This window comes from Anoplopoma fimbria, chromosome 16, assembly GCF_027596085.1.
Source record: "Anoplopoma fimbria isolate UVic2021 breed Golden Eagle Sablefish chromosome 16, Afim_UVic_2022, whole genome shotgun sequence".
NCBI lineage: Eukaryota > Metazoa > Chordata > Actinopteri > Perciformes > Anoplopomatidae > Anoplopoma > Anoplopoma fimbria.
In genome coordinates this window covers 11317922-11340814 of record NC_072464.1, presented here as the reverse complement: position 1 = coordinate 11340814, position 22893 = coordinate 11317922, and the positions used below count along the sequence as shown (strand labels likewise).

Below are 22893 nucleotides of genomic sequence, written 5' to 3'. Positions count from 1 at the left end.
AACTTTTAGCAAGATTTGAACATTTGCTGTTCCCACCATTACAAAAAGTGCACTTCACATTGCTCTAGCAGACGTTGAATGAAAAGGGACCAGAAAAAAAAAAAAAAGGCAAATCAAAATGGTGGCAAATTTAATTTGAAGATTCTGTCTTTTCCATGAGATCCCACTAAGCAGCTGGAGCCACACTTGGTGCACACCTATGAAGCTCGACTCACAACGGTGCAATTTAAAAACAGCATTAACAAGACCAATCATAGCTCTTTAAAAAGACAGTTTTTTTTTAAGCAACAGTAGGACTTTTTGCTTGACCTCCACCTTCTGGTTAAAATGTGCTCTGAGCAGTAGATTGTTCAGAGGAAAGTGCCAAAGAGAAACCATGGTAATGCCATTTGAAGCTGTAGTTGTTTTCCTGCTCAGGTCTGCACGGTAATCTTTAACACTGATGCTGTGATGTCCTGCTCCACATACAATATAAAGATAAAGCAGAAACCAAGCAGGAGACTGCGGTGACTCTTATCTCCCATATTGTTGACCAGATAATTCCCTGAATGCCAGTAATGAGGCACAGATTTCTTCCACAGCATCAGGGATCAATAGTGGAAAGCAATGCTGTTGACAAAAAGCAATTTGTGACTCAAGAAAGACAAAACAACCCGATGCATTGGATATGATTGGCCCAGCTGAAAAAGACGGTTAAAAAGAAGCTGATGACACATGCACTTCATTTAAAAAGAGGTCTCGTCACGTATTATTAGCAAAGATGTGACGGCTCTAGCCATTAATGAGCCCCTACAGAATGGCAATAAAGTGTACTGTATATAAACATATATACACAGTATATAAGTCTGTGTATTAATCTAATTTACATATCTTTACATTCTGAAATTTACATCCAAAAAAGGGAGAAAATTCTCTTTGTAAACCACACTTTTTCACATCTTGTCCAAAAAAAAATGACATTTTCTAATCTCGAGTGAATTGAGCAGGTCATTTTAGGAGGTTAGGACTGTTTCTTGGCAGGTTTTCCTTTTTTTGTTGACCTGATGTTAGACGTGAGCTAAGAAATACCTTGCAGCGGCACATTCAATTTTGATTTTCAAAAGTCCATCTGTGGGAAAAAAAAAAAAAAAGCAAAGCAAGAAGTACTCTTGAAAACAATCTATTCTCCACTGGGAAGAAGTCAAGCACCCTGTCATCGTACAATACCAGTGCGTCAGTATTGATGTTACTTTTATCACGTCAGTTCATTTTGGACATGAGGTAACATTTTGCTCAGAGGAATTCTTAAACCACAACCTTTCTTTCATAATTTGTTCCCTCTTGCAGCCAAACACGTGTCTCATTAACACTTTTCTCTTTATAAAACTCATCTTTGTGTTTCCACCCTTACAACCCGATAACAGCTGGACCAGTGGCCCGGAGGGATCGCAGCACTTTCTCATTAGAAACCTTTAAAACACGGATGCACCCAGGGAGTTGGATTCAGTCCAGTCTTGGGGATCTCTTAACCGGCTTCCATTATGTTTCCAATAGGCGTATCATAAAACACTCATCAACAGACTGTAAGGTGCACGGAAGCCCTCGGAGGCTGCTGCAGTCATCTGGTTTTACTCCTGTGAGGGGTTTTGTTTCGCTCCACCTTACAGCTCTTCTCGAGCAATGAAAGTGTGTTTGCTGATGTCAGAAGAAGGCAACTTGCTGCACATTCCAGGACTCATCATCAAAAGTCTCAAGTCGGCTATTTTCGGAGATCAAGGACACATACCTAGAAAGTAAAGGATTGGGTAGCATTACTAATACGTTTCAAGCAGTATGTCTTATGTTATGCTCATTGTTCTCAAAGAACTAGTAATGAGTTCTTTCAGCCAATAATATTTAAAAAGTAAAGACGTAAAGGAGCAACAAATTGTTGTAAATCAATCAAAAAGGCCATCGCTTACCGAGCCGTCTGACGCGCTGGCACCAACTTTGTCCCCAGTGCTGTTCCAGCACACCTCGAAAATACCACCAGTGCCCCTGAAGCTGTGCACCAAGGCTCCAGTCTGATACAAGAGTGCAGAGAAATGGATGAACAACTCTGACAGCGATCACGATGAATCTTATCTGTCGTTTGGAACAGGGGAAAATCAGACGCTTACCATGGTGTTCCAAATGTGCACACACTTGTCAAAGGAGCCGCTTGCCAGGTGCATGCCGTCGGGGCTGAAGGCCACACTGTAGACGGGCTCCTGGTGCTTGGTCAGCGTATGAATACAAACCCCGCGCTCAACATCCCACAGTCGGACTGTCGAGTCGAAAGAGGCGCTGTGGGTGGAGGAGACAGAGTGCAGTGATCAGAAATGAGAGTAGCACCAATGATTCCTAGAAATGATCTGTTTTGAAAAGAACAAGCATGTGCTAGTCATAGAAATGACCAAACCAACTATATTCTTTAGTGCTGGGGCAAGATGCCTTTAAAAAGTGTTTATTATTTCCGGATTTATGATGCAGTGAATGAACCCTAAAAGCTCATAAACAGTTTTGTTAGCATCAGAACATCTGGTCCTAAACAATTTCACAATACTAACATGTCATTGCACATCTTGGAAACATCATGCATCACTGCTCCCTCAAGGAGAAAAACAACACAATAAAAGGTCACACTTTGCATATAAAGAAAAAGTGTGAACTTTAAAAAAAAATTAAATAAGTGTAAAACCATGAGCATCTGTGACCCTCAGACTGAGACACTGTTGAAAGCAAATGATAATAACGATCAATTAACACATCTTCTTCACCAAGGTATAAATAGGCAGGATTAATCTCATATGGGTGCCCTTGGCAACAAATGAGAGCGAACTCGGAAGGATATTATGCAGGGAGCAAAATTGAAATCAATTAAAAATTCAGTGCACACGTACTGTTCAACGGTGGCATTTGCTTAAGATTATGAAGTCCCTTCCGAGCAGTAGCAATGATGGCAGTTTCATTTCTTATGTGAATAACTATTCTGGGTTGTCAGTTAGGGCTGCAAATTCCTCATACACATATTTATAGAAACCTGTACACCCACATTATACACGGTTTGTGTTTCAAAACTGAGCGACGTGTGTGGTTTCCCTGTACGGTAGCTCAAAGTAAGTTATGTGCTCGAGATTTCCCACCTGGCGAGCATGATGTTGGAGTTGGGGTTGCTCGTGCCGGGGCCCGTGGGGCTCCACTTGATAGTGTAGATCTCTTTACTGTGAGCCTGGAGGTCGTGGACACAGGACTCCTGCTTCATGCTCCAAATCTGTGTTCAAAGGGAGGGGAGGGGGGGGGACGACAGCAAGCGCAAAGTGTGACTGAATACAAATTACCACTCAGGTTTGTTGTCTTTAGGCTCTACAGACTGAGGCCCCGGTCTTACCTTTAAGGTCATGTCATCTGAGCAGGAGGCAAGCAGCATACCTGATGGATCCCACTTAATGGCGTTAACTTCATTCTGCAAAACACAGAAGTCGTTAGCAGGACTGTCGAGGGAGGGGGCACGGTGTAAAGGTCAGAAGAGCAACACAGAAAAAGCTGTTCACCGTGTGGCCCTGGAAGGTCTTGAGGGGCCGGTCGCTGCCAAGGCGACACACGTGGATGCACATGTCTGTGCTGCAGGAGGCAAAGGTGCTGTTGTTCTGCCAGTCGACATCCAGCGCTGGGGCTGAGGAATATTCATTAAGGGTTCAGAGGTTTATGAGCCAACACTAACCACAACTAAGAAGGAACAATTGCACGTCCTATTTATTAGCTGCAATGATAAGCTTTTATTGTTCTGGTTAAAATAGCGAACTCGCTTTACCTGAGTGGAAAGGGAACTGCTGCTTGGCTTCTCCTGTGTGCGCGTCCCAAATGATTGTCGTCTGGAAAATAGATTTATGTTTTTCAAACTACGAATGCAACATTTCTAAATGCATCATTATGAAGAATAAAGAAGCGTTCTTTGAAAAGTACTCTAGAGGACTTGCAGGGCTTGAAATAAATCCCACCAAATAGGTAGGTAGGGTTAAAAAAATAAACAAAAGACTGATGCAGTCAGCTACTATCACTCCTTTGTAATATACATTTATTTCATCTGCCTGTTCATCTCCTCCATGACTGTTGAGAAAGCTCGATTGTCAAAGAATCATCCATAAAATAAGTTTATCTACAGCTCGTGTCGCTGTAGCACCAAAAACGTGCAATTAACACAAATAACTTGTAAATCAAATACCTCATTGTTACAGGCTACAATGATGCTATGATAGTATGTAGAACATATTTAAAAACACAATAATAATAATTCAAAATGTAATGATTGCAGGATTTCTCTGTCTGTATAGAAGATTTACTGATTAGTTTATGGATACCAGAAAAATGATACGTTACAGATTTACACTTTGGCTTATGATCAAAAAAAGGGGATTTCAAGACCTAGGACTGGTAAAAAAAAAAAAAAAAAACACATGAAGATGTTATTATTGAAAGACACAAATCAATGATTGAGGGCCATTATGAAATACCTTATCTACACCAGCACTGAGAATGGAGTTCCCCTTCTTGTTCCACTTGAGTGCAAATATGGGCCCTTTGTGCTGTCCCAAGGTGCTTGCCAGATTCCCTAACGGATAAGAGCCATATCCATTTCTTTTAGAAATGATCCTTAAAAAATTGTCACAGAGGTTGCATTATTCACGATAACAATGTCATAAACCTAGTGGCCGAGGAAACAACACCGTGCTGGAATGATGGAGGACTTACCATCCTTTGTCCATATCCTGGCGAATCCATCATACGAGCCCGTTGCCAGCAGAGTCCCATCGCTCTGTCGGATGGAAATAAATCAGAATGGTGACTTGTCTGTCTTCAGCTACACAGTCCTTTAACCACAAGGTAAAAGTAGAAGAGGACAGATGTGGTTAGATGATCAGTAACCTACATTCCAGTCTAGTGAGGTGACGTCTTTGTTGCTGGGGACGTCCTGGCCACCTTCTCGGATACAGTGGCGCAGCACCAGCTGGGTGGAGTTGGAGTTGTTGTTCTCGTTCAGGTTCCAGATCCTGGCGGTGGAGTCCCCCGAGCTGAACAGAATACCAACGCAGCAGGAGGGGGGGGGGGGCAAAAGATTGTTGGAATATAAGCTGTCAGCAATGGATCTTATGAGGTCATATATCTTATAAAAAAAACCCAGAGCCAATGCGTGCATACAATACAGTATGACTCATCCAGCCCACATTAAGATCTGTTTCAGCACAGACAGGGACTCACCCTGAAGCCAGCAGATCGCTGACGGGGTTCCAGGCACAGATGAACACTTCAGATTCATGGCCCCGGAGCACCGTGGCTTTACTGGCTGGTATCTCCACATCTACGTCCATCTCCATGGGCTCACTGTGGTTATCTGAGAAGAGAGGGCGCACGCACAGATGGACAGATACACATTAATTTATGCATCAACACATGCCTGCAAACACACATTTGTCCACACGTGTCAAGCTTGAGTACTACGCATAAAATGCTGATGAATGTACCTCGGATGAATGTTTCAGGTGGAGAAGGGCGATGAAGTTAAAGACAGATATTTAAGAAAACAATCATCTGTTTCTCTACTAGTGTATGTGCTTTTTCATTATGTATCCTTGACCCACTTGTAGTGCACACAATTAGTAGAGAATAACTAGAACCAAGACACAGTAAAGGATCAGGCCTTTAGAATGTGTGAAAGCTTTCAGATCAGTTCTACCATGTGGAAGCCAGAAAGGCAGTGAAACCTTACTCACACCCGACTCTTCCTGTTACCTTCCACACCTTTGAATTAAATTCCTCGGAGGTGTGCTGACACAAACATCCACTCCTCTCTCTCCCCCCTTGTCTAGAGCGCCACCTGATCTACACCTCTCTGGTTTCGCTCACAGATGAAGCTGAACGGCTACTAATGAGATCACATATTGTGAAGCCCACGCGGCTCTTTTTGTGTCTCCGCTTAAAACTGTGTGATCATTTGGACATGTCACCTGAAGTGTTGAGTTGGTGGGTGTAATAATGCAACTACTAGGCTGCTTCCTTGTGACAACACAGAGACAAAACACAGCACAGAAGGAGCAACTCCTGCGTGCTGTGTCTTTGAAAATGTCCTACATACAGAATCATATCATGGTGCAAACGCAACAGGATTTTTTGAAACGTTAATGTAGTCTGTGTCAAAACTGAGAAAACTGAGCTTTACTAAAAATCCAAATTATAATTCTGCCATGGCCATGATGATTTGAGTTAAGAAGTAAAAACATATATATGTTTACTATGAATAAGAATGCTGCAATGAGACCAGAAATTAATTTTGATCTTGAAGGTTTATTCTTGGTCCATTTTGCCAAGAAGCTTTTGTTTTTTTTACATTACCTTAAATTCAATAGAAAATAAAAAAAAACAACCTTAGATTTAGATCCCTTAGAAGCTGCAAGTCTAGAAACGTCTCTTTCCTTTTTCTCTGCCCCTTTCTTTTAAAACCTTCATGATTCAAATTTGATTTAAAAAAATAAAATAAAAAACATGTTTGTAATTTCCTACTTTGTGAGTATTGGTACACTGGTATTTAAAAGATTCAACGTACTCATGTTGTGAGTGCCGTTCTCCTCCCCATTGACGGTGGCTTCTCCGTTCTTTGGTGGGTTCGGCTGGTTTCCAGAGGTTGAAGCTGCCATGGCACAGGCCGCATGCTGCTGGGCTAACTTGTCACGGAAGGCCTGCTGCCGCGTCTGCACCACATCTGGCATCACTGCATCGATGAGCGACAGCGACTCGATTGGCCGACCGTCGAAGACTGTACCATCCTGTCAAGGACAACAGCGGGTTATAACACATCATGAGGGAGTGTGGTTTTTCATTAGTGATTTGTCAAGAGTTATGGTTGCTGTTAATGATCAAGTATAGACGTTAAAAAAGTGTTTCCTACTGAGTATTCTTTAATGTTTCCTACTATTCTGAAAATATTAAAAATCATTTCCAGTTAACCTGGTGTGTTGTCATGGAGATCAAAGTCTAATTTTGTATGATAAAGCAATAGAAAAACATCTGTGGGAGTTAGTAACAGCTGGTCCATGCTCTCACCTCATTGATGCTGATCTCTGCCTCCACATACTGAAGCCCTTTCTGCAGGATGGATATGAGGGCTGCAGGGGGCACTAGTGTTCCATTTATGTTCGACTGGCTGATGTGGCTCTCGATGCCAAAGGTGAATGCTGAGTGGGAGAAACCTGAAAACAAAACACCATTCACAGTCACTAACGGGAGAGAGCCAAGCACAAGATGTGCACAAACACAACACAAATACGAAGAGAAAAGTCTTGTTTGATCCAAACGAAGCCAACAGGGAATGGAAATAAAAACCGAGGGGCATAACAAGTATGACATTTGAGAGTACAATAAGGCATGCCAATGGCAACGTTGACCTCTCAGGGCAACTTGTAGTTGTTTTCTGCCAGTAATGAAGCTAGGGTTTTAAATCATTGATCCAAATTCTATCCATGAAGTGAATAGCATATTGACATCTAAGAAGCAAAGCAATATTCTGTCATCCACAAGGTGTTTATGTTACAGGGGCTGAAAGGCCCGTTTGTTTCCATCTGGGTAAAGGAGGAGGACCGCAAACACTCCTGTTCGTTTTATCATTCTCTGGGGTTTTTTCATCCACTACAAGCTGAGGAAAAAAATATCTTCATGCAAGTGACCATGTTTCACCATGAATAACATAAACAAATACTAGCCTATAATGCGCATTGTCTTCAGAAATTGTTTATCATAATTGCATATTTTTAAGACAATGGTCATGTAAGATGTGCATAGTTAGCAAAATCCTGCAATACTGAAAAGAGCGCCAGCAGTTCATGTATCAAGCACAATAGATCTTTCAGAATAAGTAGAGTGTTCAGCAGATAGAACTGAGACCAACCTGATTCCTGGAGGTATCTGTAGACCAAGAAGTTCACTTCGTCACTGGTAATACTCATTTTAGCCCAGTGGAAGGGAGGAGGTATGTTGGAAGGTTGGGCTCACTCCTGAAAATGTGAATGAGAAAGTTGAGATTACTATTAAGGTCTGTGGTCTCGCATATTACATATTCTTAAGCCATTAAAAAAAAAAAAAAAAAAAAAAAAGAAAAGATATCTCTATCGCACTCCAATAAAAATGGATGCAAATGTCGCACAATCTACAAATCTGTCCTGACCCTTGTTTAGTGAAGCAGACGTGAGCCAACATATTTTAATAGACGCGTACCCAAGCAGGACAGCCGTGACGTCCAGCCTCTGTTGGTACATGCTCACTCTAGTCTTGCCCATCGCCTGATTCCGCCCTTTGGGTGGGTAACTTAACCTGTAAATCCACGTCTAGTACTGAATACAAGTATTCCCAACCTCTCTTCTCTGGCCTAATGAGAGCGTCTATATCCATTTGGCTTTTATTGAGAACTGAATGGTGCTTCCCATTAGTAACCTGGCCGACTATATCTACATCGAAAGAGCCCTGATAAAGAAGTAAGGATATTAAATGCCGGTTGACTGTCCATCTAGTGAATTACAGAGGAGGGAAAGAGACAACTTATTCATAACAGCCGGCATGACCTTCACTTCTGAGTTATTTGCAACAAATGGTGGTGTTTAACAGAGCTTTTGTTTACATTTCAATTGAGAATGTCTCAAAACTGAAGGGAGCCGACGGAACAGATTACGTTTTTAATTCGTATTTGATCATGTTTTTCCTCAGGCAGATGAACATAGCAAAAATTCTATAGAGTTAATAATTTTTACAACTGGCTCAGGCATATGCTTTGCGAGGGCGTGGTGAACGGAGCTGTAACAACATCGTTTATGCACCAACACACGCAACGCAAAGAGAAATATCGCTCTATAAGCAGGTTATGGTGAAAATGCTTAACAAAAAGAAACCAATAGCAAGCTGAGAATGAGTCATGGCAAACGTTATGGCCATTACCTGCTCTCCCAGTGGGAAGTTAAGGAACAGAAATTTTGCTGAGAATATTAAGAGAAATGAAGGGGGGGGGGTCAGGTATGAAGACTGCATGGCTGTCCAACTTTCATTCCAAACACTGTCCAGGCCACCTCATGTTCTCCTTTGGTAGCATAGCAACAGGAGAGATCGAGCAAAACAGACAGAGAATGGTGTTGTCCCAATTACCAGTGGGCATTCAGCCAAAGGGGTTGAACATATACTCCACATGAATTATTTACCTTCACCTTGGTATATTCTTTCAGATGGAGTCTCTGCCTTTATTGTACCACAGCGGACATGCTAAGGGCTGGAATTATAACGACCTCTGTAAGTGGAGCTGCCACACTTATATATTAACACAAAGGTTCTATTAAAAGTGCCCTGTGGGGTTCTCTTGTAAACAAACAAATGTTGCATTCACTGTTATTTACCAAAACTCATTGTGCGTATTCTTGAGGCCAAACAAACATGTATTTCTTTCCTCATAAAAAAAATTGGAAAGCGGATTTTACACTTTAAATCCATGTTTTCTAGCTAGCAGTCTTTTTCTTCCCTACTTTTGTTGGCGCATTGCAGCCACTTGTAAGTTATTGAATTTGTATTAAATCATAGGCAGGGCTGTGTATTGGAAGACAAACCAAATGGGCTACATAAAACAGCTCCATAGTGCTACTAGAGGTCAAGAGCTCCACAGGTAACCTTTAAGTTATTCCCTGCAACAGCTTCAAAAAAGCAGAACACAACCTCACAGAAAATAAATAAATCCTGCTTTCATCTCAACGTTTCATACATTCTCATTATCATATAAACGCCAACAAACAAAACTTTAACTCAAAAGGCAAATACTGGATGCTGTATTCTCCCAGAACTCACAGCACTACGCTTGTCTGCATTAGCCGCTGTGCCCCGGTTTGACCACTGCCACTGTGTTTCTATTCATCTTACGACGAGGGCTAGCCACATCAAAGCAAGGCCGGCGCAGCTACATACCGAACAAGTGGAAACGTAATCAGCAGGCAGACTGGAGGGGCTCGGGTCCCATTGGTGCAGGGCAGCAGCAATAATCCCTCTATCAGATCGGCCCGTGATGCCGCCATCCATTAAACAACTCCCTGGGCATCCCGGCCTTCTTTTCCAAACAATGTGCCCTCCGGGGGAACCAGACAAAATGCTAACCTGTGCGATGGCTCTGACGTTTATCCGCTGAATTAATAAGGGGAGTCAAAGCCTGAAGATATGATCCCTCTTAAAAAAAGAAAGACATCACAAGAGGAATAAACATATGCTTATGAGGCCGCTGCTGCAAACACACCCTTTACCCAGCACATGGAAGTAGTGGATAGACACAGGAGACACAATATTGACACTCAAACCTCAGATCCTTGATTATGGTTATAGTAATAATAGGAGTTGCATCTTAAAAACAAAAAGGTACAGGAGACTGCAGAATCATGTGTCTCACACAAGTCCACATGGTAGGGGCGGGCATTTCAGTGTGATGCAAATCAAATCAAGAAGACCCTTGATATAATGCAGGCACCCTCCAGGCCCCACACAACAGCTACTGCTAAAGCTGTGAATCATGAGGCACAGTGTACAGGTAACAGAGAAAATAACACAGCCACTAAAAGCTTCAACCAAACAAACAAAAAAACTAATTAACAGTGTGTTCATGCTGAATGTTGACGGGGTATCGATACATCCATCCAAAAAGCCATTCTTCACCCTTCATCTTGTTTTCCAGCTTAGTTTGTTTTCTACCTAGTTCTGGCTGAAATAGGCACCGCATACTAATAAATCAGTTTTACTCCTCATTATCTCCATTCTTTTATAACTCTGAAGATTTTTATTGAAAGATGCACCGTCTTAAAATGCCCTGCCTTCAACTAGTTGATTAGATCAGTGACTTGTCGATCACACATTGATGACAACACGAGGAAATTAGCAATTGTTCTTGGTGTGACAAAACACTGTCGCAACAGACCCAATTCCTGAACCCAGAAACAAAAGATTGAGATTAGGTACAAAAACAATTATTGAAGCATCTCTATTAAGATCCATTTATTTATAGATTCACGTCTTAGTTTCCTGTAGCTTTCTATTATTATTTTCATTTTGTGGTCTCACTAAACTACACTTGAGTAACAATTGTTTGAAAGCCTTTCACACATCCTTTAACGTTTCCAAATGGAAACAGAGGACTGCAGAAAAGAGAGACAATACACAGGATAGACAAAGGGAAACTCTAATAGGCCAATGATGAGAAACCCCTGCTGTGCTCCTCTGGCTCATTAGGGTTAACTTTAGGATGTTAACTGAAACCTTGCGACAATTACATGACAATGTAAACTACACCAGCGGCCGGCCTTCATCCATACTTGCGCCTGACCACATTACATTACAGCCTGAAGCTGTGGACATAAAAAGATCTTCATACTGTAACACTCGGTCTACACAGGACATGTTTCTGCTCTATCTTTTCATTTCAAGCGCACGTGACAAACAGATACATACAAATTGCAATCAAATCTTTCTACACAAGTGTAACGCTTTACTCACACAATTGCAATCCAAAGTGTATGTCTAGGATAAAAATCCCACTTTCTACCAACTCACTAGTGTAACTTCATGGATTATGTATTGGGCTGTACAGTGTCACGTCTGAGTGCACAGCAGTACGGTGGCTGAATGTAGAAGCAGTGTAGTAACATGCTGCTTTCACTGCACGGTGGATCTTGACTTGTTGTACTTCTAACTTGGGTTCATAGACTATCCTGAGGACACAGAGCATTATCTTGTTAAAAAAAATATATCCCTCTATTAAAGTATTATTAGGTTAAGCTATCTTTTGTTGTGAAAGTTGTGAATATGCAAATATTAAAAGGATCCAATTAAATCACTCCTGAGCCGTCATCAGCTCCCCAACCATAGTCTGTGGTTTACCACATACAGAAACATTGTAGAAAAAAGGTTTCATAGCCATCAAGAAAGTGTTAACTCATTAATAGGTCTGTTGATGCGGCTATATGGGGAAACACAGACCCTGCTTACAGGAATTAGTCTGCAGACTACAGACGTAATAGAGGACAGTTGTTGATTTTTTTAGAACTCAAAAAGTTAGGCAAAAGGTCATGAAAGGAGTTCTGTGAAAAATTGGACAAGCCAGTCACAAAAGTAGTTCTTTATAATCCAAATAATAATTGGATTGAGCAACGCTAGTACAGTGTTCTGATTGTTTTGGTGCTTGCATGTTTCATAACAGAAACACAACTAATTAAGACATTTGAGAAGGCACATTAAAACTCAAATCAATTTGTAAAATAACGCGAGTGAAAGCCGAGCCAATACATGTCAGTGGTGTGTAAACATTCCAAAGATGACATGACAGCATTTTCAAACAGTTAAACTAAAGGAAGTAGTGTCTGGGGTAAGGGCCATATCTAACAATGAATGTGGGTGTTCAGAGAGAAGAGAGACAATGCTGAGAAGATCCATTATCTTTACTGTAAACCAGCTTGGAGATACGCTGCCCCGGGTTTGAAAAACAAACATGCCACAGCATGTTATTTCTTGAACAGCACTCTAAATACGGCTCATCATATAAAATCAATCATCCATCCATCGCTGAAACCAAATAAAAATGCAGACTGAACATTTTGAATGCAAAAAATGAAGGTGCAATGAGAGCTACACAACCAGACGTCTCCTACACATGCAGGTTTTTGAAAAAGAATAACGTTGAGAAGCCAGCATACCAGGGACCCCATTTTCTCCTGAACAGTCACCTCCTGACAGATGTGCAAACAAGACCTGGAAACAGCAGCCATTTTCTCTTGAACTGCTCTGCTGAGTAAAAAACCCGCCTTTGAAGCTTCTGGTTGGGCTGCAGTCTTGAGAGGGGGGAGGGGAGCGAAGGGAGACAGAGTGGGGGAGGGGAATCTGGGGGGTGGGGGGTGGAATGGGAGCAGGGTGATAAATAATGATCTCCGCACAGGTAATCACAACTCCCATTTGTGCATTATTCTTTTGCCTCTCTCAATGAGTCACTTAGCGACGGCCAATGTAGGTCGGCGAAACGGCGGGGGATGGGAGCCTTCCGTTTCTAGGGGAAACACTTCTCCCACGCCATGCGAGACAACAGTCTGAAAGGTTTTCATTCAAACCAAAGACTGGGCCCACTGATTAACACTCCTTGAAGTAAAGCGAAGAAGTCATTTGTGAAATGACCTGCTGAGGTGATCAGTTGGATGAAAACCTGCAGTCTGCTGGCTCTTCATGCACACGCACAAACACATGCACACGCACACACACACACACACACACACACACACACAGAACCACTAGGCCTAATCTACTGGTTCTTTCAGCAGTCAACAATGAAATAGGTCATCGGGGTAACACATTAGTTGGGGGTATTTAGCCCACTTCCTCAGCCACTGATACTGTAAACACGCCACAATGTCGTACTCCTCACAAGAACAAAAGTCTTTGATATACACCTTGATAGATCTTCGGCTTTAAGTGTGTAGTATTTTCTTGCAATAGAGAATTTCACATATACAGAAGCCACCATCAAGTGTATTTTTCCCCCCTTGGGAATAAATGGGGGAGGATCACAGAAAGGGACTGGCTCTTAAATCGGGAGCATCAGGACCTAAGATCCGCCCTCAAGCTGGAACCATTAGCATCAAATAAAAATGACAACTCCCACTTGCCAAATGGTGTCATTTAATATTCTCTGTAGAAACAAAAAGGTAGCAGCAGTCAAACAGTGTTCAAAGAGGAGACTGTGGACAATACATGACTATATGATTATAAAAATAAGAGGAGATGAGAACAGAAATATTCCAACCTGCCTTCATGGACAGTGTTTGATGCTGTACCTGTAGCTACATGCCAGCACTAACGCAGATCCTAGCATTTATTAAAATCTGTGATATATATTTTTTTTTTTAAACGGTATTTGAATATGAAAATTTTAAAAAGCAGCCATACCGCCTCTGTCTGCCTCGCTCACACTGAGTAGCAATTGCCACATTCCGGCATTTGTATTTTTTAAAACAGAAAAACATGTTTATATGGTGATATTTACTGGAAATGACACATCATGTAGCCATAAGCCAGTAAGAGACTTTCCGCTTCAAGGCGATCTCTTTTGGTAGTGAAACGATGTGCTATCATAGAGCTAACACCAATCAGACGTTTTCTCCGTCACTGCGTTGCTTTCAAAGCGAACGAAATAAGGGATCTGACAAAGTTACGTTCAAATTAAAGAGGCAAGAATTTTTTTATTCTAAAGTATTGTTTTTGAATTACAAGAAGTTCGCAAAAAGTTAAGTGTGTTCTATGCATATTAGTAATCCTCATGGGTTTACATTTTTTTTTTTTATATCAAAAAACCGAAAACCTAATAAATGAATATCCGAATCGTCAAATATTTGTGTCTAGCCCTGAGCTTGAGTGTTCCATGTGAAACTTTAGTCCGCTACTCAGAGAAGATTTGTGTTCGCATCAAGTCTGTGTTTCTACGAACATGACGTCCGTTGTAAAAGGGTAAAAGCACAGGGCTGGAAAAAAAATCTGATTATTAGCAGCTTTTACAGTAACGGAATTAATGCAGAGCATGAAAACACTCATTTTTCTGGTTTCTCAGAATAACCTGGTTTCATATGTGCATTTAAGCTCACAGGGAACAGGTCGCTGTGGGGCATGAATGTGTGTATGGCTGTGTGGGGGCGGGTGGCAAGTAAACGTGGTGCGGAGGAGATTGTGGGACACAGAAAGCTCTTTGATGCTCAGTGCAGCACACAAGTAACAACCCTTCATATCACAGTATTGCAGTACTATATTTGACAGTTACAATGTAAATTTACTTATCCACGGTACTGTGTGTGTGTGTGTGTGTGTGTGTGTGTGTGTGTGTGTGTGTGTGTGTGTGTGTGTGTGTGTAGATACAGCGATACCATATGTACTGAAATTGATAGACAGACATGTTCTTTAGCTTGCATTTGGGGATGTAAATAGAACTTTTTATAGAACCATTTCCCCCCGCTGAAGCAATACACAGACAGAAGGGAAACGACAGGGAAGCAAAGAGACAGTCAATGAGAGCCTCGAGCCGCAAACAGCTGTTTATACGAGCCTCCCTCTGCTGATTTTAGAGAAGCGTTGATGAATTTAAAATGTATATCTATATCTATATATATATAGATATATATATATATAAAATACTCTGAACATTCTTACGCGAGTGCTCCGATAAACATATTTTCTTTGATACGGAAACAATAGCGTAATATAGGTGTTATTTATCCTCTCCTCCAGGTATTTCCAACATGCTGCTCTGATGGTTCCAAAACCAAGCGATTCTATGTTAAATAAGACATCCAGCACCCCCATATAGCCAGAATGGAATGGTCCTTTGTTTCATAACCACATTATTCCGCCACTGCGACGATTCAACTGTGAGACTGGCGGTTGAATCCTTAGATTGAAACGTTGAAGAGCCGGCTATACAGAGTCAACCCCTCCGATTCACACAATGACAAGTGTGTACAATGAGGTGGCTTTAGATCTACGCCAGTGAAAGCTTTGCATTATACTTTCTGTTGCATGCGCCTGAAGTGCATCTAAAATTAAGAGTAAATGATCTGCACAAAAAAAATATATATACTTTATCATGAAGAGAACCTTTGGCAGTCTTCTGGCTGTGTTGTCATATTGTAGAAGCTACCTTTGTCTCCACTGACAGGAACAGAAACTACTACATCTTTATGGGAACTTAGAGTATGTCTTAACAAGCACAGTTTCACTAAGACAGTACGTTCTAATACTAATACTTTTTTTTTTTTTTTTTTTTTAGCTTGGTAGCGGAAATGTTCAAGCTACATTCATTCAATAATAGGAAAGAAGTGCCCTTGAGATTGTCACAGTCAACACAGAGGCCTCAGCCAGGCGATCCCTTTTTCAGCAAGATGAGGATTGCACAAATAAGCTGTAAACACAGAGACACGACAGTGTGGGCAATACAAGTGTTGCTATGGTGACCAGAATATCTTGCTTCTCTGTCAACAGCTGCTCATGCCATCCCTAAATACCCCCACTCTCCTTGAGCTTTCCCTCCATCTGACATCAGGGTGAAACAAACAAGTCAGACGACTGAAATACTGATCTTCACTGTAAGCTTTCCCTCCACTGTTTTTTTTACCCAGCATTTATACTGCGACACGGCACCGATACACACCAGAGATTACCCTTTGTAGTGTGTGTGTGTGTGTGTGTGTTATACACATTGTCTATTCTACTATCATGAAATACCAACAGCAGATCTTTTTTAAATTGAAGTACATATACAATCTCATAAAGATGCTCTGCGCCAAAAATATAGTCTTGCTGAGAGGCAAAAAATAAACCATTAAGCTCCTGTAATAAAAAAAACATTTCACAGGTTGGCGATAAAGAAAGACTACATACTGTTGTGTGTGTGTGTGTGTGTGTGTATATATATATATATAAAATGTGATATTAAGAAACTAAGCAACCATAAGTGTAATTATACACAACTGTAAGTGTAGAGTCATAACCCCGCTTTTAGAGTAACTGGATAAGATGCATGTACATTTGTCCAAATGCAAATCGCTTAGGCCAGACGTTGGTGAGACTTAGTCTCAAACCACAATGTGAAGGTAACTACAAACCATGCAGCAGTCAAACTGAAACTTTCACTGCCATTCTACAGGTGGTCGTTTTTGGGTTTTTTTCATGCTCAAAGCCACAATTCACTTTTCCTGAAACACACACCCGACCACTGGCTGCTTGGCTAAAACCATACACAGATAATAATAATAATAATAACGGCAAAATGGTGCACATTTTATGACAGACTCTTTAATTTGGTCATTAGAGAGTTCCGGCAAGGTTATATAAAGAGATGTACTGAGTAACATAACAGCAACAGTGTTTCCCAATGGCCTCAGACTGAAGCTTCTTGTTTCCTAGTGGCAAACATATATACGCAAACCCAATCAGCACATGTCTTGTTTTGCATTTTTAAAGAGGACTGTAACGGTCAGCAATTTTACAGTTTCCATGTCTGTAAATGGCTGGTCATCATATAACCCAACCTTAACATTAAGACAAACTGTTGAGACATAACTACGGCACTGTCTCAATATAAATGTTACAATATTGACAGAAATATTCAAGTAACATGGGAAGAAATCAAAGACTTATCTGGTTACAGAGGTGCCATGTGGGAAAGTCCCACTAATCCCCTCAACAGACAATGGACAGTCAGATCACTTCCATGGCCTGTACGGGCATGAAACTTACTGACTGAATCATCAGTACAAAATGATACAACTCTATGTTACAGTAATGCTGCTGTTCTCTTCATGTTTTTGGGGAGTATGTATACTTGTCTTTACATTTACACACTGGATAAAGCATCTGACAAGATAGCATAGCTGAATGGGGAGGGGCTGAAAAAACAATGGTAAGTTTCTCACTCTGGCGTGCATGTGCTTGCATAACTTCCTTAACAGTCATCCACCAGCAGCAATAGTGCTTCAAACGCATTCCTACTGAAAGACTAGTTAAAAACATTTGACCTACTGCAGAGGCGCAGTAGAGTGATGGCAACTAATCCTATTCTACATTCCAATTTTAAGAAATAAGATCGCCTGTTCGTAGGGCTTACGATTTTGGCTTCCTACGAAAACAAGATAAAAATCAACATAAAACAATTCATTTGCTATTTAATGTGCGTTTCCTCGGGGACAATGTATCGGGACAGACTGTTGGTCGGCATTGAAAAGGCCCGGGCTGAGCCGCTAGCTTTACAGCACGTGTTTTTCTCGGACCACGCCGCTTCCTGTGGAGTATTGCACTAAAAAAGCGAACATGTTCTACTTACAACAAATGTCAAGCCTTTAAATAAGGAAACTGAGTAATAAGCTATAATGGGTTCAGACAAAATAGAAACTGATTAGTTGCTAGACAGACACAGTCGAACATGACACGCCTTTTAAAGGCATGGTGCTTCCTCTTACTTGTTCTAAATTGAATACACACAAGGAGCCGCAGACAACAGAGCCGCCCTTAATCCAAAATAAACCCAAATAAATAACTATAGCCTTGAACTACCCAGCACTAGTATGGCCGTTATTTCAGAGTAACTACTAGTCTGCCAGTTGGCTGGTAGTCCTTGCACACCGTGTGACTCCTTTTTGGAGGGAGAGAATAGTTCACCTCCCCCCATGGCCTATCATAAATAAATACTGCTACAGAAATATTTGGACAGCCTGATACAGAGCTTTGCCGCACCACAAGGCAGACATGGGCTTTCTCAGGGACTTCCTTGCCCTACTTATGAGCAGGGGATCCATTTTTCTGTTTTGAACACAGTCTAACGCAACGCAGGTTGGATTTGACGTCGTCTCTTCTGTGCCTCAGTTCACCGAGTCCATAGTAGTTATGCTTAAATGACTTGTCAAAAAAAAGAGCTCGATGAGGACTGACTACAAGCTGTCAGGTGAATGAGCTATGATGCTCCTCATATAGTATGCGCTCCACTTTTGTCAGATCACCTGAAGCACTGAAAGAAAAGACAATGAGTTTCATCTCAAATCCTGTAACTGAACTAGAGGAAGAGAGACAATAACCTGTGGGCCGACAACATTATCAATTTATGCCCTCTCAGGACGGAGTACAAAAGGTAACCGTGACTGTCCTCTGAAACACTGAATTGAAAGAAAGTAAAAGCATTTAGAAAGCGTATGGCTACTCACTCTTTAAAAATTAGACCACCTTCCGGAGCTTTCAGTAAGAGGTAGTAACGACTATAGGCAGTGAGAGAACCACATATTTAGGGATCAATGAAATAGAAATGTACTACATGAAGAAGTCTGAAACCTGCAATTAAGGCATAGTTAAACTTCTATTGTATGTTGAATAGGTGGCACTAAACCTGTTTTTGTAATACAACTGCAAGTAGGACTGACCGCGAGTTCATAACGCTAGTGACAGAACTGGTAAAGACACTGGAAGTGCTGGGCAATATGGTTGAAAGACGTGTGAAAATATAGCAACACATCAGACAAAACTCTTCTAAAGAGGCCGCAAAACAATAAAATGTGTTTGCTTAGAGATATCATTAACAGATTATCTAAAACAATAAAACTGGGCCTAAATGAAAGGAGGTCCACTCTTTGTTCATGCTATATCTTTACTTAATCCACTGACGACATTTTCGAAAGAGTTCACTTGTGTTAAAATACTTGGTTAACTATACGGTGAATGGGCGATGCCTTGTCCTCCGGGAGGCTCTCCTCTGTAGCCAAAAGTAAACCAGGCTCTCTCTTTGTTAGAGCAGATTGGAGTAATCTACAGAGCTATGCTCAACCAACAATCACGAAACAAAGACGTCTGAGAAGAAATGTTGGGAAATCATTTTGAATGTCCCATCATAGGTGTAAACATATTAGGCGAAAAGGTAAAAGGGTGTTTGCAACCCGCCTTACGATAACATAACCAAGGCGACAAATGTGGAGTCTTCTGTTGGGTTACAACGTCTACAAAAGGATCGAAACAACGTCAACCGGACAATTAAATTCGGGGTGAGGTTAAGTGGGTTGAGTTCAAAATTGCTGATAATTAACTGTTTAACATTGATTTTTCAAAAAGTGACAGCCTTATTAAACAATCATGTTGTCACGATACCATTCCAGAGAAAGACAATAACTTGAAATATTGTCCATGCCATAAACGGCACTATATTCATTCATTTTTAAATATAAAATCCAACAAAGAGTTGTTTTATCTCATTGGTGATGACATTAGGCTTCTCTAGTATTAGGTGTTATCCAGCTTTTGTCCATTGGCTTACTATAAAAAAAAATAATAATAATAAAAAGAAAAGTAAAGGTGGCAGCCACAATATCAAATCAAAGAGGTTCTCTTCAGTGCAACTTCTTTGTTAAAAATGATTCCTCCTGATTTCAGTAGCCGAACAACATTAACTGTCACATGTCAATAAGAATAGTAGAGGCATCACTTTGGCGTTAATTATTTGGGCCATTGAAGTAGAATTAGATGAAGACATCATCCAAACAGAAGTTTGTTTTACCAGTTATCTTCATCTGAATCCTTCTCATGCCTTGCTTTGATGGAGATAATTAACACTTTGAAGCTCATAGGCTAGACGAGACATCTTAACTGTGCTCTGTACATGCTGTATCCCATTATTCCAATAACTACTGGAGGACCGCCAGGGCTACCAACTGGAAAATAAGACTTTATAGGTCACTAAACTGTTTTATTAAAGTGTTCTGTGAACATGTGAAATCAAGGTTCTCATTTTTAAAAGGAAAAAAAAAAGAAAAAAAAAGAAAAGGGGTTTCTTTTAATAATTTGGTACCTCTATTGTGCTTTTAAGCAGCTACAGCTGAAACAGTGAGGGAACAGCTTAACATTGTAGTTATACAGTAAGATGAGCTGTCCCTTGAAAAGTGGTGGCTGTTCATTCATGAGCCTCCCATGTCTGCAATACACAAACATCATTCATATTTCAGCTTGAACAAAATGACTCAAACTGCACCGGTGCAACTTAGTGGTGGTGTAGTTTCTCTGATATTAATGCAAAGTACATACATCTTAATAATTCACTAAAATGAGATTACATACAACCTCTAAAAACTTGTTGTATTTTGTTAAGTAGCATCTAAAGATTTAATGTGAGTGTGAAAAACAAAAACAAAACTCAGAAAAGTAGGTTTCTTTTTTTGGGGGGGGGAGAAACGAAAGAGAGAAAAATGAAAAAGACAGAAGCATGAATTGCAACACACGTGTGGAGTCAGAAAGGGGTGAATAAGCTACGTACCGGCAACCTCCTAATCTACGCCATAATCACCCATTTCTGAATGTCATTATCTTCCCCGCGTGCAACCCCCCCCCCCCCCCCCCACACACACACACACACGCACGCACGCACACACAACACACACACAAACAAACAAACACAGGAGCAGTCTGGATGCATCCTGCACCACCCCCCTCCAAAAAAAAGCCATGCCACTTTAACCTGCTTACCTTTTTTTTTATATATATATATATATATATATAGATATATATCTATATCTATATATATATAGTGAGAGTGAACTCGTGGTGTCCGCCGCCACCTCTTCCTCTTCCACAAGGAGAAACCTCCAACTTCAGCGAGCCAGCGACGACTTTCCTCCCATCGCGCTTACCGTCATATTTCAAGTTCCGACCGCCGCCGTGTGACTCACCGTCGACCGACCGACTGTGTCCGCGAACAAAGCGGTGGTCGCTCAGACGCGCTCCTCACACAGCTGGCGGAGAAGTTGGAATAAAAAGCCCCGTGGGTTGTTTTTTGTTGTTTTTTTGGTGCGGCTGAGGCTGCAGGGCTAGTTACCCCGGTGGAGTTTCACCGTTCACTGAGAACAGGGGACGTAAAGAGACAGCACCAGGCAGCGAGAGAGAGAGAGAGAGAGAGACGTAGACAGAGAATAGAGAGAGAGAGGGAGAGAGAGAGAGACGGGTGGTGGAGGGTGACTGACCTTAAACCTGAATATTAAAAACACTACCAAACCATTTATGTTAATTAATGTACCAAATGTTATTATTGTGTTTATCCCACTGCACATAAGTGGCTAGAATAGGTGCTAAAAATGTGTTTTTAAACCTCCACTAGTCTTTTAATACTAACTGTCTGTTGTCACCACATGGCTACTGTATGCCTGCTTTTGCCTAAATATGCAGCTAAATCTGTTTTTAAAATAAAAATACACATTTTGTAGTCCAACATATACCTTAATATAGCACACTCTCTGAAAAAAAAGTGTATTCCTACTTTGATAATTCGTTTTATTGTAGTAGTAGGCTGAGTCTCACAGACTACAGTCTATGTTGCCTATCTGGCCTCTCAGCCGCTTCCCCTCCCCCACATCCACTATTTTTCGCCTGCCCGGTCACACAGTGGTTGATTAATTCTCCTTTCGCCTTGCTCAGTCATTCAGATTTGGAAAGTAAATAACAAGTTGACATCATTACGGCTCTACACTGGTGTGACACATTCCTTTGGTTACCGTACACACGGCAATATGTGCGCATTGACATATTCCATTTCTAAAGCCACAGCTGCTACAGCTTCAGTTGCAATGTGTTTTACTGTGTGCCTTCAGTTTTATACCCCACAAGTATATTGAATATAATGTTTCATTTGAGCATGTAATGTTGCTCAAACAAATATTATTCAAAAAACAAAGTTTGGTAGAAAAATAAGTGCACAGTTGCCAGTTTGATTGTAAATAGGGACACAGCTACCAATGAGGACACAGGGTCAAATCAGCTGTACTTTTTTTTCTGGGTATTTAGGGGGTTTTGCAAACCAAGGGAAGAGGGGATAGAAAATACGGTTAACAGTTTAACAGGTAACTAACTTAATAAAATATGAAATAAAATGTATTTCAGAGTTTTCTGATTGTTAAACATTTTCCAAGATGAGTGTGGGCTGTGTGTGTGGGATATGGACTAATAACTTCAATATTTCTAAAAGCTTGGCTAAAGCCCTGATTTTAAACTTGATGGTTGCCGTACTTAACAAAAGGGAAATCAGCAACATTAGACTGTCGGGAAATAACCTAAAAAGAAAGCCAATGACTATGAACATACCATAGCAAAACAAAAAGCGGTAGATATGGGACTAAAATGATATCGCTATCTCACTGTTATACCAAAGGAGATAAGAAAATAATTGAAGATGTGATTATTATTACATTGATTTTTCATTTAAGGAAGTGTAAAGTTAACAACTGATCATTTCTCTCTGTGAACAAAGGATTTACCTTTTACTTTTATCTTGTGCCACAGTCGTTA

The 22893-nt window shown here is 40.9% G+C and overlaps 1 protein-coding gene across 2 annotated transcripts; it reads right to left on the bottom strand.

The window, feature by feature from the left end:
- Positions 1–772: 772 nt before the first annotated feature.
- tbl1x (transducin beta like 1 X-linked) lies at positions 773–21953 on the bottom strand. 2 transcript variants are annotated; one of them, XM_054615243.1, is made up of 15 exons: positions 21828–21953; positions 7937–8042; positions 7096–7241; positions 6599–6818; positions 5257–5389; positions 4928–5069; positions 4750–4813; positions 4512–4609; positions 3812–3872; positions 3552–3673; positions 3389–3463; positions 3144–3271; positions 2139–2304; positions 1941–2042; positions 773–1765 (listed from the first exon to the last, which is right to left on the bottom strand). In XM_054615243.1, the coding sequence occupies exons 2-15, from the start codon at positions 7992–7994 to the stop codon at positions 1739–1741; spliced, it is 1542 nt and encodes a 513-aa protein (XP_054471218.1). In that variant the 5' UTR covers positions 7995–8042; positions 21828–21953; the 3' UTR covers positions 773–1738. The 2 variants fall into 2 exon arrangements, with proteins under 2 accessions (XP_054471218.1, XP_054471219.1); XM_054615244.1 differs by having other exon boundaries at positions 21869–21887.
- Between the last annotated feature and the right edge of the window lie 940 nt (positions 21954–22893).

Coding starts and splice junctions, on each gene's coding strand:
- tbl1x (XM_054615243.1), bottom strand. CDS start 7,994: ATGAGTATTACCAGTGACGAAGTGAACTTCTTGGTCTACAGATACCTC. Junction 7,242..7,936: donor CAGATACCTCCAGGAATCAG/GTTGGTCTCAGT, acceptor TTTTGTTTTCAG/GTTTCTCCCACTCAGCATTC. Junction 4,610..4,749: donor CAGGATATGGACAAAGGATG/GTAAGTCCTCCA, acceptor CTTATCCGTTAG/GGAATCTGGCAAGCACCTTG.